Source organism: Protopterus annectens, chromosome 12.part0 (assembly GCF_019279795.1).
Source record: "Protopterus annectens isolate FY-2018-M chromosome 12.part0, PAN1.0, whole genome shotgun sequence".
NCBI lineage: Eukaryota > Metazoa > Chordata > Ceratodontiformes > Protopteridae > Protopterus > Protopterus annectens.
Window position 1 is genome coordinate 295,107,816 of NC_056746.1, and position 26,253 is coordinate 295,134,068.

Here is a 26,253-nt window from a genome sequence, read left to right on the forward strand (position 1 = left end):
GGATAACTACACATCCTTTAGCTACATCAGGAAATAAGAAATGACACCAAACATTCCTCAGACATTATTCAGAATAGCATTATCTACTTGGATCCAGTGGATGTTGTCAACATACCAGCAAACAAATTCAGTGAAACTTCACACCCCTTCTTATCTCTCTGGATCCTGGATGCCCTGTCATCTTTAAAGAACATCTACTAATGTGCTTTCCAGGACTGAAAATACATCCTTCATAGGACCTGATAATTTACTTGACTGCTTATTAAATAGTACTAAACAGGCATTGACAGAGATGTTAATTAAGCTATTCAGTCTAAGCCTAGCCATTGGCTTTGACCCCGAGGTCCAACACACAACTGTGATGACACTGCACAAGGGAACCTCTCATCCACTTTATCAGTGAGCCAAAAATAAATAAAACCTATATTATGTTTCCTCGCTGAGTAAATACCTTCCCAACACTTTTTAGAAGTCTGTAGTATGTAAGCAGAAAAAAGGAACTCATCAATAAGGAAGTACCACTCAGATGTTTCATACTGACAGCACCCCCTCCCCTCATAGCTGGTATATTATTTGTATAACTAGAATGAAGATGACATAATCACAGACATTCCCAGAATCATTATCACCACCCCCTTTTCCCATTGTTTTTCTAAATGGAAGTTCATACATCCCCAGAAAAAAAATCCACCAAACAGTACCGAAAATGTTTTTTTCATCAGCAACTTCAGTAGAGGATTACAGACAAGCATATGTTAGCAAGTGCTAGGTCTAGTTAATAAATATAGTCAGGTTGCTGGCTTCATTAAAGTTGAATTATATTTAATAGCAAGTTTCTATGAGTATGCTAGCTTTTGTACCAGTCTCAAATGGGAATGAACAACCCCTCCTTAATTAAAAGATCAAAGGAGACAACAGTTTTGCCTAGTTCACTGTCTCAAGAAAAAGTGAAAGAAAACTTCAAAGTAATTTGCAGCTGTTTGAATGTCTTATGTCACATAGTAGATTCTGGTTATGAAACCAACATATTACTGTTATGAAAGCCAAGGCATGATAGTGTGTGGTAAGCAGAGATTGTGTGTTTATTAGCTACATTAATGCCTCCACTTCCATATACAAATTAAGGTCATTTTGTTAATTAATGTGGGGCAGTTATTACATTGTCATTTTAATACTGTAAAAATGAGTTGTTATGGCATCTAACAGAGTAACTCCATTGTTGCATGCAGACAGCTCAAGACTTTGTGCAAAGGAAAACTGTTCTCATTTATTTTAAGTGTAATGGGGATACTAATGTAAATAGGTGCTCCTGTTTTTTTTCTTTTTTTTTTCTTTCTCCCTTTTTCTCTTTCTACTTGTTCAGTTCTAAGAAATGTAGGCACTGCAAAGGAATAAAAAATTAGAAAAATCTCATAAAAAGAGCATGACAAAGAACAAAAATATTAATGTGCTTTTTCTCATTCTTGCATAGGGAAGCAACTGGGTTAAGGCCTGTAGCATAATCAAGTAGCAAGTTTAAAAAAAAAGCAAGTAAATGAAAAAGAATATTAAATATTATAAGGCTTTTCCTAGTAAACAAATGTATGCTTGGCAGCTTTGTTTCTGGTTCTCTTTTCTGTAGGAGACTATCTGATAAAGAGAAATGGCTTGGAGAAGATGTTTTCTGAAAGCATTCAACTGTTTTCCCAGCTGAATGAGCTATAAATATAACACAAAGCCAGACAGCACTTAATAGAAGTATAGGCTGTACCATGCATCTTAGCATGGATAACCTTTCTTTTAGGTTATCTCAAGTGTGTGTGTGTGTGTGTGTGTGTGTGTGTGTGTGTGTGTGTGTGTGTGTGTAAATGTGCATAGTTGTGTGTGCTATTATTAAGTTAATAGGTTTTGGGGGCTTATTTGAGGTGCTTTTTCTGGGCTTTCAACAAAACTAAATGTTTTGTAAGATGTGGCATAGGCTCAAATGGAGCTGACAAGAAACTACTGTTTAAAAGATTAACCTGCCAAACAGTATCTGCATGCAACACAAAAGCTGGAACTATACATTTAACAAAAAAGCTGTTGTACATAAACGGTGGTAATAAGTTTTTAAGACAGTGATGTTTTCTGTAATGTCTTTAAATGTCAATGGTCACAGAGATTAATACAAAAAAGAAAGAATAATGAACTATATTAAAAATGTAGAGTGCAACTAGTTATGCTACAGGAGACACACTTGGAAAGAACAGAATGTGTGAATTTGACAAAGGTTTTCAGGATGGTCATTCAGTGGAATACCTGGGGCAAAGGAAATGAGGAATTCTTGTAGTACTTAAAGTGGGTAGTGCAGCAGTTAGCATTGTAGCATCATAGTAAGAGGTTCTCCAGTTTGATTCTCAGCTGGGGTGCCTTCTGTGTGGAATCTGCATGTCCTTACAGCATTTGTATGGGTTTCCTCTGGGTGTTACGGTTTCCTCCCACTCCCACTTTCCAAAGACATACATCTGGAGCATTTCTCCCTAGGCCTGCAATGAAAATGAACTCTGTCCCAGTCAGACTTTCCCAGTAAACAAATGTTAAATAAATAAATAAAATATTAATTGCAAGATGAGCTCCAGTAGTGATAGAAGAGGTTAAAAAAGATAATACTGGTAGATTTTTTAGTACTCAGGGCTACTGGCAAGGGAGGGGGATTACAATGGCATGTATTTATATTCCACTGAAAACTGCATTAATGACGCTTAAGAAAATTCTAGGAGAAATAATCAGCTTTCAGCAAGGAATATTGCTTGTAGGCAGGGACTGGAATTTGATCTACATCAGTGAGGATGTGTCTCAAGGGCCCAGAAGGAAAGATATATCAAATGAGGGTCGATTTTTGAAGAAATTTATGAAAATATTTGGTGTGGCAGATGTGAATTTAGTACTAGGAGTTTGGAGTGAATTTATGTATTATTCCCCAAGATACAAAAACTGGACTAGGCTAGACAGAATTTACATTTCACAGGAACATGCAAATTTAATTGAGGGTCTTGATATGCACCCAATAACTATTTCAAATCATATGCCAATAGTAACTAAAATAAAAACACAGGGCAATGAAATAAAAATGAGATTCTGGAGTTTTCCCACCCATCTGTTAAAAAAAGAGGAATTTAAGGAATGGGTAGTGGAAATTATTCAAGAAATGTCAGAGAAGAAAGAAATTTCTATAGCTATGAAGTGGAATACAGTTAAAGTGGAATATAAAAATAGGATGGAAATAAAAGTAAGGGAGATATGGTTAAGAAGTAATAAGAATTATTTAGAGGGACTGACAAATGTTAAAGTATTGCAAAATAGGGGGAATCCCACAGAACAAGAAGAGGAGCAACTGTAGAATGCTAAACAGAAAATAAGGGACTGCCTTGATTAAAGAATCACATGCCTAAAGCAGATGCCCTATGCTGACTGTCTAAAAAAGCTCCACCTATACTCTTGTCGCATGTCGTCTACTCAGAGGCGATCTCTGCTTAACATACAAGGCCATGTCAAACCTAGAGCTGTTGGACATGCTACACTTAAAGAAATCCCAATCCCTCAGAGACGCATGCTCCAGGGATCTAAACCTTGTCATCACAATGAACAAAACATGCTGGAGGGATAGGTTCCTGACCCAGAGACTCCCCAGACTCTGGAATAGACTGCCCATATATGTCAAGCAGAGCGCCTCGTTGGCCTTCTTCCAAAGGAACCTTGATGATTGCATGGGAGATAGGAAATTCACTCCTGGGATCATGTCAGTCGCCCTGCTAGACAGGGGTCTAGGGAAGTAAATACCGTGGGAAGAAATGGGAATTGGTATGGCTAGGCTTGTAGAGGCCCTAGGGCCAATAGCCTAGTATCAACCTATGAACCTATAATGTGCATGAGTTTAGAAAGATTGCTGTTAAGCAATTTTTTTATTATAAGTCTAGAGCACAAATCTTTTAGTGCATTGACTCAGGCAATAGAATGTAGAAAGTGCTGTTGCCAAGCTTAAGGAGCCTATAGCAAGGAAGATGACATGAGATCCTGTAGAAGTAGTATTAGAAATATTTTGGAAATCTGGAAAAGGTACAAATAGAAATGATTATGGAAGAATTAAATATGCCAAGGTTAGAGGCAGATGAAGCTCAATTACTAGCAGGATAGAAGATGAGATAAAAATGGTGATGTATATCCAATCTACAGGAAAGTCTCCAGGAATAGATGGTATCCCTGTGGAAGTTTGGAGGCTTGGAGGGAAAAACTGATAAATATCTTGAAGGTTTTGTTTAACAGTATTTTGAAAGGAGGAGAATACCAACATCCTGGAAGAAAGAGGTGGTAGCCATAATACCTAAAGAGGGTAAAGATCCATCAGGTCCAGCTTCATACAGGCCCTTTTCAATACTAAACTATGATTATAAAGTGTTTACCTCTGTAATGGGTAAATGAATGGCAGAAGTGATGCCAAAAATGGATAGATATGGATCAATTTGTTTTGTGGAGGGGAGGCAAACATTTGACAACATTAACAAAACATTGATGATCCAGAGGGAAGCAGAATATAAGAAAATACAACTATTGTTGGTGGGTCTTGATGCAGACAGAGTAAGTTGGGAGTTGATGAGCAGGGCAATGGAAACATTTGGATTCCCTGATAAAATTATAAGGTTGATTAGGAGGATATATCAGGGATCAGAGGCAAAAATTAAAGTGTGTAGGGTCCTCTCTGATAATTTCTACTTTAGCAGAGGAACCAGGCAGGGGTGTTCTCTCTCACCTTTGTTGTTTGTATTATATTTAGAACCATTGGCAAATAAAATAAGAGACTCAGAAATCCGAGGAAATAATTGGTATGGTAGTGAAGAAAATGTGGCTCTATTTTCAGATTATATCATTTTATACAAAAAAAAAAAAAAAAAAAACAGAAAGGAACATTACAGTGTTGTGGAACATTTTGAGACAGTTTCAAGTCTTTTGGGGATACAAAATTAATGAAGCTAAAATAAAGACAGCAGTAAATGATGTACCTACATATGAATTGATTCAGCAATATCCATATTTATGGGGACATGATAAAATGAAGTATTTAGGAGTATGGATTACAAATGATTCTTGTGTGGCAGCTAAGGATATGCGAGAAGAGACTAAACAAAAGATAATATAAAAACTGGGAACATGGAAGCTCTGTTATATAGATATCTACAGTAAGATGCAAGCAGTTAAAATGTTTTTGTCCCTTTAGTTTTATACACAGGTCAGGCATATTTTATCAACCAGAGGAGAAGTTGTGGATAGTAATTAATAAAGTGCTGAAGGATTTTTATCTGAGAGGGGAAGATGGCAAGAGTCAAGTGGGATAATCTGATTCTTCCAATAGAATAAGGCAGATTGGGATTACCTGATTTGAAGGGGTATTTCAGAGAGTTTACTATAATTTCTCCGATGTGACTTCAGTCGATTTTCACTATTGCGAAACGGCACTTTCACACTATGTAAAAAACAGATGTCACAATGTTGAAACCTGCAAGAGCAAATGCAAAACAGCATTCGCTGTTGTGAGTTTCGACAGTGTGATGCAGATCACACTATAGTAGGGATCGGGAAATGTACCCTTTCCCTCACTGTCGTGTGATCCTGGAGTTTGTATATATAAGTAGCAGAGGGTGTGGAGGGCACATATATAAGTAGAAGAGGGTGTGGGGGGGCACCCCCCCACATGGAGGGTAGAGGGGGGCTTGCCCCCCTGCAAACTCGTTTACTGGGCAACGCACAGTGATCCTGTTCCCAGAAGTGTGGTGACTGTTCGAAAATGTTGAAGTTGACATTTACAGTCACCACACTTAGAGTTTTTTTTATTCGTTGATTTGAATTTCACGGTTTCGGTTCAGAATAACTGTGATTCGCAGTTGTGCAATCTGGTGAAATGATAGTAAACCATTTCAGAGCAACACATTTAAGACTTCTGTGCATAGCACAAGCAGAAAATTAGATTAAAAGTGGAAAGGGATGAAGATGAAGTAGGGGGGAAGCTCAAGAAACAAGAAGAAACTGGAATTTTGGATGCAAACCTTTAAGAAAATAGCAATACTCATGCAGAATATTATATTCATAAAGTAGGAGAAAGTATTCTAGGAACTAAGCCAACATGGGAATGGAGAAAAGTTTCTGCCAGTAGGGATAACTGCAATTAGGGATACAGACAATAGGCAAGAGGGGGTTGGAATATATTGGAGAAAACTGGCAAAGGAAGCAAGGTATCGGGAGTGAATAACTAAAGAGGGAAGATAACAGAATGGGAAGACACCAAGAATTTATTTGGACTGCAGGTTATAGATTGCTTTCCCTATCAAGGGTTGATATCAGAGTATAGTCAAAGAGAATGAAATAAGGGGGTCCTAAATGAAAGATAAGCACTGGTAGAGTTTTTAGTAGAGTCTAGAACAGAAGCTGCCATTACAAAAACAAGTAATTAATAGAGCATATAAAATATTGCATGATAACTATAATAATCAGTCAGAGGAAGTTAGAAAGGATTGTACAGTGAGATTGGATAAGTAATTCACAAACAAACAATGGGAGGATATATGTATGTATTCCAAATATGCAAGAAAATCTAGAAAATTTTGGATCTTTGCTTGGAAGTGTTTACATAAGTATTTTTATACCCCAAGTAGACTCCAAATAATTTTTCCACAGGTAGACAGCAAATGCTGGAGGTGTGATGGGGAAGAAAGAGGTAACTGGGAACACATTTTCTGGGAGTGTAATGAGTTGGCAGACTAAAGATCCCCTGCAGACTGCTTTGTCTGAGATAATGGGTGAGCAAATTGGTGTAACTAAGGAAATTATTTTTTGAGATATGATACAGAATTAAAATTACCTAGACATAGTAAGGCCTTGCAGAGTCTAATTATGGTAGCTGCCAAAAAAGCAAGTACTAGAAAATGGTAATCAAAGTCTAAACCAACTATATTAGAATTAATGAATGTAATAACAGAGATAAAACAAGTGGAATTGGGATCTTTAGAAAAGGGTAGGAGCAAATTACATAGGAAAAATGGGAAAGGTGGGAATAATACATGCAGAGGTGGAAAAGGCAGGATTTGAATGAGCTATGTAATATTTGACTAACAATGACTGGGCAGATAAGTGATGTATAATGTTTGCAACTACATATATGATTGACTGTAATCCTCAGTAATTCACCAGGAAATCAAATATTTTATGAAAGACAAGTTAAGCATGCATGGCCAAATCAGGGACATTCTGCAAAAGAAGAGACAGCTGAAAGTTCTAGTCAGTAATCACAGACATTGAATCTCATACTTCTTATTGTTCAAAAAATGCACGTTGATGCAAACCTGTTTGTTCTAATAACTTTTAAGTGAATTACAGTAATATTTAAAAAGTAGCAATTTATGGCAAAACAAAAACAAAATGTACTGAAGGACTCTTACTGAACATAGTGTAAAAAATACATTAAATGACTTAGGCAGCAGGGTGTAGTGACTGCATAGGTTATAAATATTGGTTTATATAATAATACATATATATATATATATATATGTATATATATTATATATATATGTATATATATATATTATATATATATATATATATATATATGTGTGCGTATATAATATAATAAGTATATGTGATATGGCAATAGGGGCATGCATAAATTATGCTGTCAGTGGTATCTGGGCTGGGTTTGCTGCTGTGTATCCGTGGGGATAGTGCTCTACATTATTGGCTGTCTTTGGGAGGTATGAAGAAACAAGAGTACCCATCTAAAAGAAACAGACACACAGACTCAGCACAGAAGGCACCCCAGCTAAGAATCAGACTTGAAAACCTAGCAGTAAAACTAATCAGAGTACTGCAGTGATTCCCAGTTTTAAATAGTAGCCAGGCTCCATTTTTTTTGGTGTAGTGATTATAAAAACAGAAGTGAAATAGGGTTTCCCAGCATTTGCAACTGGATAGGTGGAACTATCTAATAAATCTCCTCTTTACTTAAATGTATTTATCTATGTTTGTTAGTGCAAGCTGTTATTACTAGCTTGAATGCTGTCTGTGCAGTCTTGCTTCAAACAGCCTCATATTGAAGGTAAAAGCAGGCACAGGAAAACCCAACCAATACTTGATGCAGCAAGCAGTCTTTCGTAAAAATATACCGTGTTGTAGGTCTCCTTGAGGGGAAAACAAGTAAAATTGCTAATCTTGTATCTCTATTCATTATGTGTTTCCTTGTGAGAAAAAAAAGTTGTTAGTCATGTGTGTTTTATTTAATTATTTACTTATGTTAATTTCTCCCTGTCAATTTATTTTATTTATTTATTTATTTTATTTTACATTTGTTGACCGGGCTAGTCTAGCTGGATATATTTCCATTTTCAGTAGAGGCCCGGGGAGAAAAGCTCCACAAAAAACATAACAATGAGAGATAAACAGAGACATATTGTTAATAAACACATAGAAATACTAATAAAAAAGTATTAGTAAAAACCAATAGTAATAATAATAAGACCTAGTGACAAAGTTAACAAAAAAAAACAAAAAAAATTAGGCACACCATCAAAAGTCAAAAACTAGGGTAGGCCAGTTTAAAGCATCTAAGTTAATTCAAATAGGCTATGCCATAAGGCTCCTACTATAAATAAAAAAGAACAAGTGGAGAGAGAAGAAGGAGAAAGGTGTAAGATAAGGAGAGGGAAGAGATTGTAGTCAAGAAATGGGAGAAGAACATGAGAAAAAGACAGCAAGAGGAATATAAATAAATGATACAAACAAGAGGATATGGGAGAGGTACGAGAAATAGGTCAGAGCATAGCAGGAAATATTAGGCAAAGAAAGATAAATGCTAGGTCATCAGCACAAGATAGGGTAAAAAGGTCAGGAGAGGGGGGGGGGAGAAGTCAGTCTGGTGTATTACATGAGCAAAGCCAGTGGTTTTGGAAGTACAGTTTGATTTGTTGTTTGAAGAGAGGTAGGGATGTAATTAGAGTTATATCCCTAGGTAGCAAATTCCATATTCGGCCTACAGTATTAGTGAATAAAGAGTCACCAGCTAAGTTGTGAGCTTTTATGGGTTTGGTCAAGAGTTTAGAAGAGGAGCAAAGGGAGGTAAGATTGTTATAAGGGAGTAAGAGCTGAGATAGAATAGGTGTGTTTTCAGGTTGGTACAGAATTTTATGGGCAATAGTAAGTTGAGAGATTGCAAGATGATTTTTTAGTTCTAGCCAGCCTAGATGTTTCAAATTAAGGCAGTGATGGGTTTTGAAGGGGTTACCAGTGGCGAAGCGGGCAATGTTATTATAGCAGGTTGCAAGTTTGTTTAGGTTAGTTTTCTTGAGGTTGGTGAAGATAGGAGAGGCATAAAAGAGAGTGGATATGAGATGGGAGTGGGCAATAGTAGCTCTAGCAGATGGGGTAAGAAATGGTTTAATACGGTAAAGGGATCCAATCTTTCTGTTTACTGATTTGATGGTGTTGTTGATGTGTTGATCAAAAGAGAGATTATTATCGATGGTTATGCCAAGTAGTTTAGTTGTCAAGTCAGGAGAGATGACTGTGTTGTTGTTAGACAAGATGGTGAAATGTAATGGGAGGTAGGAGTGGTGGGGGTGAAGAGGAGGAGTTTAGTTTTTTTAGCATTAAGGAGAAGATATCGTCTAGTAAACCAAGTTTCTACTGTGTTGAAGATTTGTTGGGTTAGTGAGATTAGGTTAGAAGAGGAAGATGCTGAACAGATAATAGTGGAGTCATCAGCATATTGAATGCAGGTGGCTTGAGGAATAACAGAGTGGAGATCATTTATAAAAAGGGAGAAGAGAAGTGGTCCAAGAATAGAGCCCTGAGGGACTCCAATAGAAATGGGGAGTAAGGAGGAGATGTGTTTGTCCCAAAGAACAGCTTGTTGTCTGTTGCTGAGATATGAACTAAACCATTTTAAAGTAAGCTTATCAAATGAAAGGGATTCAAGAATAGTAATTAAAGCAGAGTGGTTAACCATGTCAAAAGCTTTTGAAAGGTCAATGAAAAGAGCAGAAGAGAGAAGGTTATTATTATGATTGCTGTTGATAGTATCAACAAAGGAAAGGAGGGCAGTGGTGGTGCTATGGTGGGGTCTAAAGCCATGTTGACAGTTAGCTATGATATTGTGTAGGAGAGGTACTGTACAAGTTGCTGATGAATACATTTCTCCATAATCTTTGCTAAAGGTGAGAGAAGTGCAATTGGTCTAAAGTTAGAGAAGTCAATAGAGTTACCGCCTTTGTGTAGAGGGATAATATGAGAGACTTTCCAGATATCAGGGATTGTTCCCTCCTGGATGGTCCTGTTTATAAGTATAGATATTGGGTATGCAATTTCTTTGGCTGCCTTTTGCAGAAAGATGGAAGGGAGTTTATCAGCAGAGGGGGTACATGGTTTTAGTTTGGAGATAAGTCTGTAGATGAAAGAGGTAGAGATATGTTGTAGAGAGAAGCTGTAAGAAGAGTCTACTAGATTATTTGGAGGGTAGAAGTTATTAGTGTTCAGTTGACCAGCAAGAGATTGAATGGTTTCAAAAAAGAAAGAGTTAAAAGCATTTGCAGTCTGGTGAGGGGTGTCTGGGTCAGCATTTAGTGGGAGGGAGTTTGCGGAGTTCCTGGTGATAGGAGTCTATTGATTGAGGACCAGAATTGTTTTGGTTTGTTAAAATGGGTTTCTTGTAGTTCACAGTAGAACTTTCTTTTTTCATTTATTATAGCTTTTTTGGTAAGGTTTCTTAGTTGGCGAAAAAGAAGGAAGTCAGAGTTAATTCTAAGGCATCTCCATTTGGCCCAAACTTTGTTTTTAGAGAGGATTAGTTTCCTAGTTTCATTTGAGAGCCATGGGGCAGAATTTGACTTCATTCTGATGGTTCGCTCAGGGGCATGTTTATTCAAAATAGAAAGAAATGTTGAATTAAAGAATATTACTGCTTCATTCAGTGGAAGTATTTTTAAGGGGTTCCAGTTGCAAGCTCTGAGTTCGTTTTGAAATAGGTCAGCTTTAAAATGTTTGGTAGAACGAATGTTTCTTATATTAGGGAGGTGTAGATAGTCAGTCTTCTCTCTTGTGATGTAGGTTAAGTAATGATCACTGAGATCATCAGGCATAGTTCCTACTTTATATGTGATGTTAACTTTGTTTATGAGTATCCAGTCTAAAATAGTTTGTTTTTTATTTTGTTTATTAAGCCTTGTAGTAGAGGTAATGGTTTGTGTGAAACCATTTAGGTTTATGTGAGAGGTGGGATTGTCAGTGTTAATCATATTCCAATCTATATTAAAGTCACCAAGAATTATGGTTTCTTGGGGGAAGTTCATGGAAACCCAACTAAGAAAGTCTTCTAAGATAGGTATATTGTTGCCCGGTGGTATGTACATACAGATTATGTAAAGGGCTTTCTTAGCATTTAGTTGGAGTTTAGTGATGATGGCTTCCACTTTATTGTCTTGGGTTGGACAGGCTGAAAGGGTAGAGATGTTGAGATGGTTCTTAAACAGAATTGCTACACCACCACCCTTTCCTTTGGTACGGTCAAACCTTAGTATATTATAGCCTTGGGGTATGATTTCAGTGTCTTTGGTGGCTGGTTTAAGCCAGGTTTCAGTGAGACAGAGAATGTCAAAACAGTGGGTGTCTAAGAGGGCATGTAGGTAGGGTACTTTATTGTTTACACTACGTATGTTAAGATGTCCTAAGAGAAGGGTATTATTCGGGATTGGTCTGGGTGTTTGAGAAGAAGGGTTCATGGGGCCAGGGTTGGGGTGAACATCACCGTCTTGTAGGGTAGGGTCATCAGGTATGGGTGTAGGGTTACTGTTTAGAAGGGTTAGAGGTTTTACTTTTTTATCTGAGGGTAGGGTGTAGGTAAGGTGAGAGTGTCTATGGAATTTAGGTAAGTTGTAGCAAGAGGTGGAGTTGATATTTAGGAAGGAATTGAGAGGAGTCTGGAAAGAAGAAGTATGTTTCTGTATGTGGGTTGGCTGAATATGGAGTGGGTATTCTATGAAGGAAAGGAGATAAGTAGAGAAAAGTGAGGTTAATAGTAGCACTGAGAGTATAAGTAGTGTGGATAAGTTGAGGGTCATTTTTATAAGTAAGTAAGTATTTTATGTCTCACCTGGAATAAATCCATTTTCAACTGGTCATCAGTAACTACTGCCCTTTTATCTCTGGTCCCTTAATATTGATGTAGGATTACTGCTGTATGACTTTTTTTCAACTTGTTGTAGAAAGGTAGTGTTTTAAGGTGCAGACTACAAATGCCCTGTACTTCTCACACAGAATATTAGTTTTTATTGTCTGTACCTTTGCATGTATATCTGGGCAATAACCTGTTTGTTTGACATTATCACAAACTTTTCAACCATGTCAGTCTGTGCAGAAGTGTTCATAATGTAAATTTAATGCTAGCTTACAAGATGTATTACTGCGATCCCTGGATAAGTATTAGCAGATGTGTTGCACAATCCTGGGAGCATATCGCTAGTTTGTCCTGTAGTTCATTCATCTAACATAATAGTGTTAAAATACTGTACCAAGGAATATGGTTTTAGGATAGGATTACTCGTAGCTTGAGTATTTACTGAAGTTTTATATATTCAAGTGTGTGTATTGTTATTAATAGTGATTCATGGATAGTTGCTTATCAGTAGATTTTGTGCAATTTAAATAATGACAATGTGGGTGGGAATAAAGATAATATACATGTTTTAAATGATAATCACAGAGATCAAGAACATACCTTTCAATTGTCTAGATTTTTGCCTCATTTTTGTGCTGTTCCTCAAAAACATTGTGTTTTTTGGCAAGCCACTAAGGATTGATGTCGCCAAATGTCGAATGCCACTACTGCCTGCATCACAAAAGGGTCTGCCAGAAGTTAACATACCATCACCTACATAAACTTGAAATTGTCAACCACTAATATAGGAATATAGACATTACACAGGAATTAGTAGCCATGTACTGCCCTCAAATGAACCATGGGTGAGGCATGGAATGCCTGTCCAAGTGTGCAAGATTAGTCCTCCTTGCTTGAGAGACATTTCAGCATTCAACAGGGTATATATGGAGTTTTGCAGGTGTTAGCCTCGCAAATCCCACATCAGTTCCTTTACATGATGCAGCCATATGTGGAAGACCATAGTTGGTTCCCACAGATGGCACACGGATTGTCCATGCCTTGGGGAAGAGATGGCCTTAGACACTGCAGATAGCTGTCATACAGTGTTCCAGAGATAGTATTACTATGTAAGCCTGGATTTTGATTGTGCACTATGCATTAGGCTCCTGGCATAGCGACATCAGACATTGGTCAGTAACCTTAGGGATGCAGCCATGCTTGTCATGTGGGTCAGTACTGACCATAGTAGGTATGTCTACTCTAGTCAAGGAATGTCCTGTAGTCATGATGGTAATGGTGACTAGCATTTTGAAATGCAGCAAATTATTTTCCCTTATTCCTGCATTTAGGAGAATGCCCCAAGTTTGCTCTTATTCAGAAGTGGCCCTCATGACTTTTGTACACCTTTCCCCTTATGATATTCCTCCAGAATAACAAGAATTATAAAACCAATGTTATTGTAATCAACCTATTTTGGCTCTGGCAAGTCTGGTTGCCTGTACTTTGACACCTCTTGGACTAACCTATCATCCTACAGCTGATAAAGATCCTTCCATTTCACTCAATTGTCTATCTTCACTCAGGTGTTTACAACCTGAAAATGACTGTAAGGTTTACTACCGATTGCTAAGGACCCTTCAGAGCCTGACTTCTGCAAATATGCATAATAAGTGTACCCATTTCTGTGCTTAGGCATGTGCTAGAGGACTCAATCCAATTACAGCTCCATTTCCTATTGTTTTGGAATATTTGTTTGATTCTTGATTAAGGTATCAGTTTATGCTCTGGGTTAATTAGTTGATTAATCAATTAACTTACAGAGGCAACCAACTTCTCTAATTACAGAGACATCCACTGACAATAGTAAAATACTTATGCAAAAATACTAAACAGCATTCGCAACCAAATAGTGGTAGTAATAAATCTAAGAATAAAGGAAATTCTAATAATACTAATAGTTATGGTAATAGTTGATATAAAAATAGTAGATATAAGAAAAACTATATATCTATATATATTATTTATATATACTAAATAACATATATCGATATGTGTCTTTTTTGTGTATAGAACATTTCTTATTTATAAGTAAAACCATACTAGAGTAGATTTCAGTGTGAACATTCAATATAAATAAATCAAACATATATCAACAATTCACTTTACAGCTTCTCCTATGTAAAATATGGTTATATCTAATTCATGTTAAAACCAGATGTATATAAAAATGAATAATAATTAATTAGAATATTCTGACATTCTATATTAATATATTTTCCTAAATTCATCTTTTTAGACTTTTAAGCTTTAACACACTGCTCAAACTACAGGTCTCATTTATACCTGGTAGATTGTATGCATTAAGTCTAATCTGCCAGAATAGTTCCAGCTCTTCGAGTTGCAATGGTGCAGGACCACCTCTAACATCGAGCTCTGGCTGGTCTATAACTAAAAATCTGAACTGATGTCCAGAAAATTCTGCCACATGTTTAGCTAGGGCATTGTCTTGTTTGTTCCTGCTAATGGCATATGAGTGTTCATACATACGGTCACGGAGTCTCCTCTTAAAAATAACAAAGCTAAAAAATTAGAACGAGACACTACAGCGTATAAGGAAGATAAAGTGTATCCACTTCCTCCTATAGCCCAAGAATGGAAAACTGTTTCTGAAGGTAGTTCTATCCCTGGTTACAATAACCAGCCAACTGTGTTTCATTACACTAATCAGTTGCCTAATACTATGGTACAAGTAAATAAAGATGTTAACCAAATTGAAAGACAAGGTTATACGGAAGTCAGGAGAAGTGAAAGACTGGCTAACATCAACAATCAGCGTAATTCAAAAAACTTGAATTTTTCCGAGGGGAACTGGACGGGGACGAGACCCAAACAATGGTACAACAAGAATCCGAGGAAACCGAAAGAGAGTTAGGAGAGAAACAAGACTTGAATTTAATGTCTTATGGCACTAATGAATTACATGACAACTTAGTGCAACACATGATCCCTTTGGTCAATGAGTCTTGTGACTTTTCACCTTCTGAAGATGTAGAAAGTGTTTTTTCTAGTCTCCATTCAGGTCCATCTGACCTAGTGCCTATGAGAAGTAAACCTATAATTATTACCAATAGGACAAATGACTTTAAAGTGTACAATTTTTTTTCTTCTACTGATATAGGTTCGGACATGGTGGATTTCTTTTCCAAAGGTAACACATATGTCCCTAAACAAAATTGTGACTTGGTGAGAACAATTATAGATTTAAAAACTTTCACGAGGAAATTGAACTTTAACTTGATGATGGGGTCTAATGTAACTACAGTTCAAGATGACCAATTTAGAATTCCTAGTACTTTTAACCCACCCCTTCATCCACTTATTTCTGTGTTTGAACAAATGTGTGAACTAGATATTCGCTTTAACGTTAAACATAGAGGTAAAATCCATACTAAAGATCCTATTTTACAGAAAGAGAAGGGATTTTTGGAGTTTATTAAAATACATGATATTAGAGTCTGTAAGCCTGATAAAGGAGGGGGACTGGTAATTTTTGATAACATGGATTACTACAACAGAATGGTAGACCTGTTAGATGACCCCGCCTATGAAGTTAGTTCCCGCTCGGAGATCAATCATGCATATTCGGTAATAAAGGATAGTATATTAGACATGTTCATAGAGGGGCGAATTGAACAAAATATATTCAATTATATGTCTACACAATTTCCAAGGTACCCCTACCTTTTGGAATTCCCAAAATACATAAAGATTTGGGTAATCCACCTATGAGACCTCTTGTCGATGGACGTGGGTCACCGACTTACCCATGTGCCAAGGTAATTGACTCTATTTTACAAAAAATTGTTAAACTTGAGTCACAAATTTGTAAGGATTCCTGGTCATTTTTAGAGAAGTTAAATGGTTTGGACTTCAACCCTAACTATAACTTCCTTACCGTAGATGTTAAAGACCTCTACACCAGTATACCTCAAGATACTGGTATAGAGTGGGTAACTCACGTTATGGTTAAGAATAAGGCTACAATAGATGAAATTTCACTTGTGAAAGAGCTCTTGGAAATTGTTTTATACAACAATTTCTTTATGTTTACGACAACTTCTTTCTTCAGAAAATAGGTGTGGCAATGGGCTCCCCTTGTGGAGCTAGCATTGCTAACTTAGTGATGGCCCACTGGGAGTCTGAGTATGTGTTCAAAAATGATAGTATTAAAAACAAATTAGTCTTTTACACATGGTATCTAGATGATATCTTTATTCTGCTTAACGGTAACCAAAAGTCGAGTGAAACAGTATTAAATATTTTTAACACCTCAACTGATTTCTTCCGTTTCACTTCCACCTTTGATACTGATAGGATAGCTTACTTAGACATTAATTTATCAAAAAACCTTGCTTTGAAATGTTACCAGGCAAAAATACACAGGAAGGAAACATATTCGAACACGTTTTTACACTTTACCAGCTGCCACCCTTTTTACCAAAAACGTTCAGTAATTAAAGGTCAGTTAGTACGAGCAGCTCGTATAGTTTCTACTGAACAGGATTTCCAAGAGGAATGTCAACTCTTGGGAACGATGTTCACACAGAGAGGCTACCCTTTGGAGCTAATTTCAGGACTGATCTTGGAAGTGAGCGACAAATGTACTAAAGGAATGTATAAACCTATTTTGTCAATGAAAAAGATAGTTACCATGCAAGAGATCACATCAGAAAATATGGGAAATTCTGTAGTAACAGAATTGAGTGTCCTTGCCACACCTGACTCACCAGAAACAAAGTTCATTACAACCTATAATACATTCAGTTACAACTGTATAGGGATACTACGTAAAAACCTGGTTATTTTTGCAAGTAACCCTAGTATATTAAACAAATTGGGTGAATACCCGGGCACTATATTTAGGAAGGGTAGGAATTTGAAGGTACTATATGAACAACGCCGGAAAAAACAACCAAAAATAACTGGTATGTACAAATGCCAAAATTGCAATTATTGCAAATTAGTAACTGAATCCAACAGATTTTAAATAAATAATGTTCAATATAGACTGAAGTGTAGGGCCAATTGCAACACTAGAATGGTAGTGTACCTGGCTAAATGCCAGGGATGCCAGGCATTTTACATCGGTAATACGGAGAGGAGACTCCGTGACCGTATGTATGAACACTCATATGCTATTAGCAGGAACAAACAAGACAATGCCCTAGCTAAACATGTGGCAGAATTTTCTGGACATCAGTTCAGATTTTTAGTTATAGACCAGCCAGAGCTCGATGTTAGAGGTGGTCCTGCACCATTGCAACTCGAAGAGCTGGAACTATTCTGGCAGATTAGACTTAATGCATATAATCTACCAGGTATAAATGAGACCTGTAGTTTGAGCAGTGTGTTAAAGCTTAAAAGTCTAAAAAGATGAATTTAGGAAAATATATTAATATAGAATGTCAGAATATTCTAATTAATTATTATTCATTTTTATATACATCTGGTTTTAACATGAATTAGATATAACCATATTTTAGATAGGAGAAGCTGTAAAGTGAATTGTTGATATATGTTTGATTTATTTATATTGAATGTTCACACTGAAATCTACTCTAGTATGGTTTTACTTATAAATAAGAAATGTTCTATACACAAAAAAGACACATATCGATATATGTTATTTAGTATATATAAATAATATATATAGATATATAGTTTTTCTTATATCTACTATTTTTTATATCAACTATTACATAACTATTAGTATTATTAGAATTTCCTTTATTCTTAGATTTATTACTACCACTATTTGGTTGCGAATGCTGCTTAGTATTTTTGCATAAATATTTTACTATTGTCAGTGGATGGCTCTGTAATTAGAGAAGTTGGTTGCCTCTGTAAGTTAATTGATTAATCAACTAATTAACCCAGAGCAAAATGTAAATATACTCACAATGTGATTACTTTTGTTGTCTGAAGAAGTTTGCTGACAGAGCAAACGAAAAGCGCTTAATCTTATTAAATCTTTTTGGCTTTTACTGGTCTGCATTGGTTTTGCTGCTACCCGACTTGTTTACTAGTTTAGTTTTGTGTTTATATTTTTTTTAAGGTATCAGTTTATGTTCTGTGAATATGCTCTTGGCAGCCATATCAGTTTTCATTAAGTTGTAAAATACTGCCTCCGGCCTCACTAAAAGTTTGCAAAACCTTCCTAAGAGACTTGTTTCTGCTCCATCTTCCCTTCAAATCTCTCAATTCCTCTTAGGATACATAATTTGTTTAGATGAAGATACTCCCTCCCTTTGAACTAGTTTATTCAACCCAGCTGAAATTTTTAAAATGGAAAACCCTTTTCTTGATTGCAGGCCCATCAGCTAGCAAAATTTTAATGTTGCAGGTCTTGCATTCATCTGTTATGTTTAATTTTCCATAATGATAAGGTCTGCACAAGGACTAATCCTTCTTCCTTGACAAAAGTTGCCATTGAATGTAATCTAAGTCTGTCAGTTTGCACCTTCTTAATTATGTCACCCATGGGATGCATCTGTTGCATTGCACTGATGTTAACAGGCAACTTGCATTTTATTTTGATTGAACAAAGTACATAAGTAAGAACTGCACACACTATTTCTTTTTCCTCTAAAAAAGGTACTAAACTACCCAAGGCAACCTTAACTGTATGACTTTCTCATTGCGTGAAGTTATGTTACTGAAAGTGTGGCAAACCCTTACCCGAGTCTTCTAATGCTCTTTCTGTTAGATCTGTGGCCACCTTGCAAGCCTCCCTTAGGAACGCTTGCATAAATACCATCAGTGCAGCTGCTACATGAGTATGTCTGAGCACTTTTGCAAAACGTTGTAAGCTGGATGTGATCTTAAGATCAAAGGCCACCTTTGCAGCCACTTATCTGGGATATTTTTCCTTAAGGAACCATCCAGAAGATTAGCTTGAAACTTCCCATCCACTTGATGAGTGGATGGAAAATAGAAAGTTAACCCCGGGGATCACTCCAGTGGCTCTACCTGATAGAGGCATTGGGAACTAACGTCAGGTGGCACAATGCCAGGGCACTATTATGGGCTAGGCTTGTAAAGGATCCAGGGCCATTAGCCTAGTACACACCTATGAACTATGAACATGCTGCTCCCCTATGCAGGATGCATACACATTGAAGGCAGCACTGCTGTCTGCTGTTGTATATGTGGACATCTCATGTTCAGTTTTGTTTAGACTCAAATGGATGGGTCATCTACGACTAAACACCGTGTATACCAGAGGTTCATCTTGCCTGTCTACCCTCATGTCAGCAGTGATTGATGGGAGGGTGCCCTCCAATGTTATCATCACTAACAGTATTACTGTGTTATCAGACTTATGATCCACTGACGTCAGGCATGTCCTGTCACATTTCACTGAACCCGCCACCAGTGGAGCCTGTGAATTCAGACAAATAACATACCTCTTGCAGTGCAGAACACAGGTACAGTTCCACTAGCAAGTGGCACACACACACACACACACACACACACACACACACACACACACACACACACACACACTGCTACATGCCAACTTTGCACACATCTTATGAACACATACTTGCTTGCATGCTATCAGTGTTGTATCTGCAATGCACCTGAATGATATGCAGGTGCTTTCATATAAGTAGGGCATTCACCTCAGGCACGCAGAGTCTTACAGTACTGGTACTCATGTTTAGTAAAGGTGCATCCTGTGTAGACATCCATGTGGTCATCACCAACCCTGCCTCCACATCCAGCTTATGGTCATATAGGAGGATTCTGTAACTTTTCTTGGACAGAGATACCAGGAAGTTCTGTATCTATGTGAGACTTCTCTGTGTTGAAGGTCCACTCCTCTGTCTATTTCCCCTCCCTTGGTCTTTGCTTGCTGAGTCGTTCATCTTCTGCAACACTTCCACACCTGCATGATGTGCATGATGACACTATACGAGCACTGATGTATCACTAATTAGCATCGAGCTTCCTCGCCTATATAATATGTATTACTTATTACTGGACAGTAGCATTAAGAATCTTTCTAAATATCATCCTGTAACGGTTTGTTATTAGCTAGCCATACTCAATGGTGGAGTATCTGGAATATTATAAGAAATATTTTCTGAGCTTAATGTATTTTACTGCAGTTGTTATTTTGCCCTCTTCTAGCACTTTTTGCATGAATGCTCATCTTTTACATATACATATACATACTGTGTTTTGATATGGTTGGCTGTAGTAAAGGCATTATTATTACAGCACAAGAACAGAAGTGATGTTTGTACTCCAAAACAACAGTGGGTTACACTCACTGATTTATATATACATATATATATATATATATATATATATATATATATATATATATATATATATATAAATCAGACATCTCATGCACCCTTAAGATTTGGTGCTGTATTACTGTGCTCTGTTTTGACAAATGAAAGGACATCAGAAGACAAGGAGAGTATGGGTTTGCTGCCGCTTAAAATTTGTTCCTCATAAAAATACAGGTTTCATTTATGGAGGCAATACCTACCATTTCATTTAATGCTTTATTTCTGCAAATGCCTTGTGCGTCTTTCCTTTGTTACTGAAAACAAACACTAAATGTGCTTTACTCATTACTAAGTCACATAAACATTTTATTTTTTTACCTGCAGGTTATAATGCTCAAGTACAGAAGTGGCTGGTGAATCTCAGTGGCACTGTTCCAGTAATGTACAAAGGTAAATCTGCAACGAAAGCACGTAATATAACACAGATAAATGTTCCACGTAATGTTCACATAAGCAGACCTTCACTGGATTCACTGAGTTCTTGACAGTGTAATCATTTTCATATTTTCAGTGAACTGATTCTATTCTGTGCACTTCCCTGTTTGCCACATCAGATATTTTTTTTTTCCTGTTTGTGCTTATTTATTTCTTGGTTAGCCATTAAATATTATAACTTTCATGATATAAACAGGTTCATTGCCTTAATCAGTATGTAAAGGTTTGCACACGGCTGAATTCCAGGGTACAGCATATCACTTTTAGCACAGTTAAAACAGAATTTGTAATCCTATTTGCATATCAACATTTTAACATACAAGTAAATGCCATTTGTAACATTTTAATACATCAGTAAATGTCATGTGTAACATTTTAATACATCAGTAAATGCCATTTGTAACATTTAATTCATCAGTAAATGCCTTTTCTTATCAATAGCAAACATACTCTGTAATTAACTTTTATAACTAAATGGAACATCATGCAGCAAAGGGTATAGAAAAGGAAAAGACCCGCCCCCTGAAAATCTAACTAAAGCAGTTTGCCTGCTGGCCAACACTCTTGCCATTTTGAGTCACTCAGTATGTGTAGCCAGTACCTAAGGTGACCAGTTATTCCTTATTTTACGTAATGTACTCTTTCCGCTTTTATATCTCAATTTTATTGTATTTGAATTCATTAACCAGGCTAGCACACTGATCACAAAAGTCCAATTTCAGTTTCAGCCAAGAAAGAAGTAATTAAGGAAAACAAAGAAGTGAAAGCATGTATATACATTGTGGTGAGGTAATGATGGTGAGTATACAGAAGCAGTCATGATATACGAAATGGAGAGGCACACTTGTGTAAGGATATACAAAAGTACAAATATATAAATATAAATATGCATACACATATATGTATCTATAGATAAATATATACACAGTTATGTACAGTGCAGTCAGAGTGACTTGAGTTAGCTGCATTTGTAATTGATGTAATACAGACTTGTTAGGAGGTAAGCTAATAGGGGCAGAGCAAGATTATGTTAATAAATGTGTCTAGAGTGGCAACATTTGCATGAAACATTATGGTAAAGTTAGCAAACTTGGAATTTTGGGTAAGAAGAAATTTCTTTGAGATCAGCAAGGATAGATATATATGTTGCGTAGTAAAGAGAAACAATGATCTCTCTGCACTGTAGTTTAATTTAAGGAGCCTTTAGGGCTAGGCATGGGAGACTTTGATTTCTGAAATTGTAAGACGAGTGTTCCCTTATTGGTTTGTCTGCCACAGAGGAAAAGTATGTGTAGGAGTATGAAAATTTGGTAGCATAAGAGCTGGCCAAATCTTTGACTGGGAGACATTTTGCTTTTTGTAGCATTGTGCAGTGGTCTTCATGTTTAGAGAGCGTTTGATCAACCCTCAGATTCTGCTTGTGATTGTTTGAATCGTTGTGGAGTTTCTTTTTGAGTCATATGCTGTTAGTGGGAGTCCATATTCTATTTGGGCTAGTAGAATACCTTTGCTTGCTGCTATTGTGGACTATTTGGAAAGAAAGGGGGAGAACTGGTCAGCTTGCAATAGTAGTGAGTTAATCTTGTTCTTAGTGTTTTCTACATGTAGGATGAAGTTAAGTGATGGGTCTAACCAAATTCTGACGTATTTAAATAAGGAGAAGTTTTCTAATGCAGTGTTATTGTAATAAAAGGTTACTAATAGTGAGAAGGATTTTAGCACTGGCTTAATTCCAAAGAACACTGTATATGTTTTGGAAGAGCTGAGAATAATTTGTTGTTATTGTTCCAAATGTTAAATGTGAGAAAGTCAGCCTGCAGTTCTTTTTGAAGAATTGTTAAGGATGTTTTAGGTCAAAATAGGGCTGTTTCGTCAGCATAAAGGTGGTGTAGGTTCAAGGGTAGTTTGTCTATGTAGATAGAGAACAGCTGGTGAGCAAGGATAGAGCTTTGTAGTACTTCTTGTTTGATTTTGAATACAGGTGAGAAGGACAAGTCGACTGTTATGCAGAAGTTGCAGTTAGAAGGATAGTTGTGGAGCCAGTGTAGTGTGTCTGAACTAATGCTTATGTCACGTAGGTGGATTACTAGTATGCTGAGATCTACCAGATCAAAAGCTTTTGTCAGGTCAATAAATATAGCATCAGTAAGTTCCCCTTTGTCAGTCTGTAAGAGAATTTGATCTGCGAGTTCTCAAATGACTGCTCGTTTGCTGAGATTTGACCAGAATCCATGCTGTCTAGTTGAGGAGATTGTACTTGGCATGATGTAATTTGGGTGTAGACCAGTTTCTCTAATATTTTAGCTAGAATGGAAAGAATGGATACTGGACAGTAATAAAAGAGATTGGTTGGAGTGGTTTGTTTTGGAAGGGGGTTAACTACTGTTACTTTCCATACAGGTGACATGGCATTTTGTGTTAGTCAGAACTTCCTTAACTGATCTGCCTTCACTGTCCAGTTTTCTGTATCATGCATAAGTGTTAATCACCCCACTGTTTTGTGCACCTTACTTTTCAGCTTATTTAACATTCTTCTGCCACACATAACCCTGACACTCTGTGTTAGTTAATTATAGACTCTGATTCTAGCTTTGACTTCCTCATGCAGACTTCTCTTCTCCTCAGCCACCCCTCATAGATAGTTGAAGCTGTTAACTCTGCTTCACTTTTGTCTCGATTTTCAGCTTCTTCAGTTTTCTCCTATTTGCTGAAATGACAACTGTCTAGTCTGTACTCAGTTTCATCGTATGTCCCTTCACTTTTATATTCCATTCATTATCATTTGATGATAACCCTGTTGAATGTGCTTGTAATGCCACATCATCTGCACACAACAGCTTTGTTAATCTGCCCCCGTGACCTGTTTAATAATGTAATCCATCATCGGTGTGAAAAGCAGTGGGTTCAGAGCTGACCCCTGATGGACATTCCCTCTCTGTGGGAACCTCACTCTGTGTCCAAACACTGTCTGTACTTGCGCCATAGAGTCCTTCTACAAAGCCTTCACTAATACAATGCTTTGGGAATATTGAACCATCTCAGGACTGCCCAGATCAGCTTTCGTGGGGCCCTGTCATGTTTTCTCCAAATCTAAGAATGCCCAGTTGGACATTTTCCTCCTCTCAAGCTTCTTCTCCATTAATTCAGTGCAAATATTGGGTTGGTTATGCTGCATCCTGATCTGAATCCGAACTGCTCATGTCCCATCTTACTTTCTGCTGATCTGCATATTTGTTTATCAATCATCCTGTTCAGCACTTTCATGCAGTGTGAAGGAGTCTGATACCACTGTGCAGCCCACAGTTGTAAATACCCCCTTTTTTCTTGTACATTGACACTAAAATGCTTATTCTCTAGTCACCTGGGATATGCCCCCTCTCTGTACTGTTATGAATACCCACATGAGCCATTTCTCCCCTAACTCACCCAACATCTTAATCATATATGCTGTGACCTCACTTGAGCATGCTTTTTTCCCTGACTTTGTTTTGTTTAATGCTGTTCCTAATACTTGTAGAGAGAGCTTGTCTTCCTGTTTTATTGTAAACTGTAGAGCATTGCAGCTTATGTGAAGTTTTCTTAATTCAGAAGCTGCACAAAGTACTACTTCTTTCCTTCTGCCCTTGATGTGCTATGGACTGGTGAGCAAGTTATTGCTGGCATCCCTTATGCCTTATTTTTCTGTCTTGCTGAGTCACTTTCCAGAAGTGGGAAAAGTACCTCTAATACTTTGTTTTTTTTGCCATTCTGACTGCTCTCTTAGCCTCTTTTGTTAGGCAAGCAACATTCCTTCATGGCCTTTTCCATATTTTCTGTTTCCCACCTTGTTCTGTACTCTTTCTTTCTTTAGGTACCTTCCTGGATGTCTGCATCCAACCACCAGCTTTCCTTATGTATCTTATTTCCATGCCTGGCTTCTGTACTCTTCACTCGTGCTGTTTTGAGACCCTGTCACTCTTCTTCAGCTCCAACTATTTCTTTTTTTTTCATGTGGTACTAGAGCCCTGAGAATTTCCTTGAACTCTTGCACATTCATTCTAGTCAATGTTAAAGTCATTGGACTAGTTTCTATTGACTTTAGAACCTTATCTGACTACCACTTTCAGCTGATTGTGGTCACCACTGGTTTGTGCCATGGGGTGACCGTTTCAGTGGGAATGACTTTGCAGTTTCTTATTCTACCCCAGTGCCCTTTTCTTACTAAGAGGAAGTCTACCTGGGTTGCATGTTGGCCACTGTTGTATGTAATCTTGTGACTGTCTCTCTTGTTGAACCATGTGTTGGCTAACGTCAAGTAATTTGCCAGACAGACGTCTAGAATGGCTTTTCTGTCTTTATTCCTAGTGGCCCACCAATATGGATCCAGGCAGTCTTCTTATTTGTTTGTCTGTCCCAATATGTGCATTCAGGTCCCATATTATCAATAGCAATTCATGTTGTCCTGCTTTGTCTAGTAGGTCCTGCAACTATTGCCTGAATGCACTCTTTTCCTCATCATGATAGCCTTGCTGTGGGACATAGGCAAACATTATGAATACTGTCATCTTTACATTGGAGTCTGATTGCCGTGAGACTGTCATTAATTCCGATGACATCATTTAGCTTCTTCATAAGCCACTCCCTCAACACAATTCCCACACCCTAAGTAGTAGACGTTAGATTCCAAGCCAAGTGGCATTGCTGCACTGCCCTTCCACCTTTGCCTAATGGATACACAAGATGACCAGTCAACTCATTACCATCATGTCATTAACTTCCAAGATGTGTCCTGTCAGTTAATCTTTATTTGGTGTAGCAGTCCTTAGTTCATGATGATCGAGTTCACTGGTTTTATGCCTAGATTTCTGTTACCATAGCTGTAATAGGGACTTCCAAGGTGGCTGCACACTGATCAGCAGCATAATTTCAGCTCTTTCTGTGTGAAAGCAAAAACTGAGCTATAATAGCTTGTAAAAATGTTATTTTTGGTAAAATTCAGCTACTGGCTAGTAAGTACACTGCATCTATGACAGCAAAGAAGACATTTAGAGAACAAGAAAGAAAAGCAACCAGAAAGTTTGAAAAGAAAACACTGGCTGGGAAGAATCATGCAGTTGTTCAGCAAAAAACAGTTCAAGCTTCATCTTTGGTACAAGAAATTGCTTCCATTAATTTAGAGGAAAAATAAATAAAATGTATTCCAAGGTGAGTAAAATAAATGAAACACTGAAGGAATACATCAGTTCAAATGAAAAAGGCTAGAACAAATGGAACCTCTAAGTAGCTGCTCAGATGAAGTAACGCAATTGCAAAAATCAGAGGTTG

The 26,253-nt window shown here is 37.2% G+C and overlaps 1 protein-coding gene across 1 annotated transcript in view; it reads left to right on the plus strand.

Moving 5' to 3' along the window:
• LOC122816158 (tumor susceptibility gene 101 protein-like) overlaps positions 1 to 26,253 on the plus strand; it is a 444,433-nt gene that overhangs the window by 225,493 nt on the left and 192,687 nt on the right. Inside the window, exon 3 of the mRNA XM_044088912.1 lies at positions 20,839 to 20,904. Within this exon, the coding sequence (XP_043944847.1) occupies positions 20,839 to 20,904 (66 nt within the window). The remainder of the gene's footprint in view (positions 1 to 20,838; positions 20,905 to 26,253) is intronic.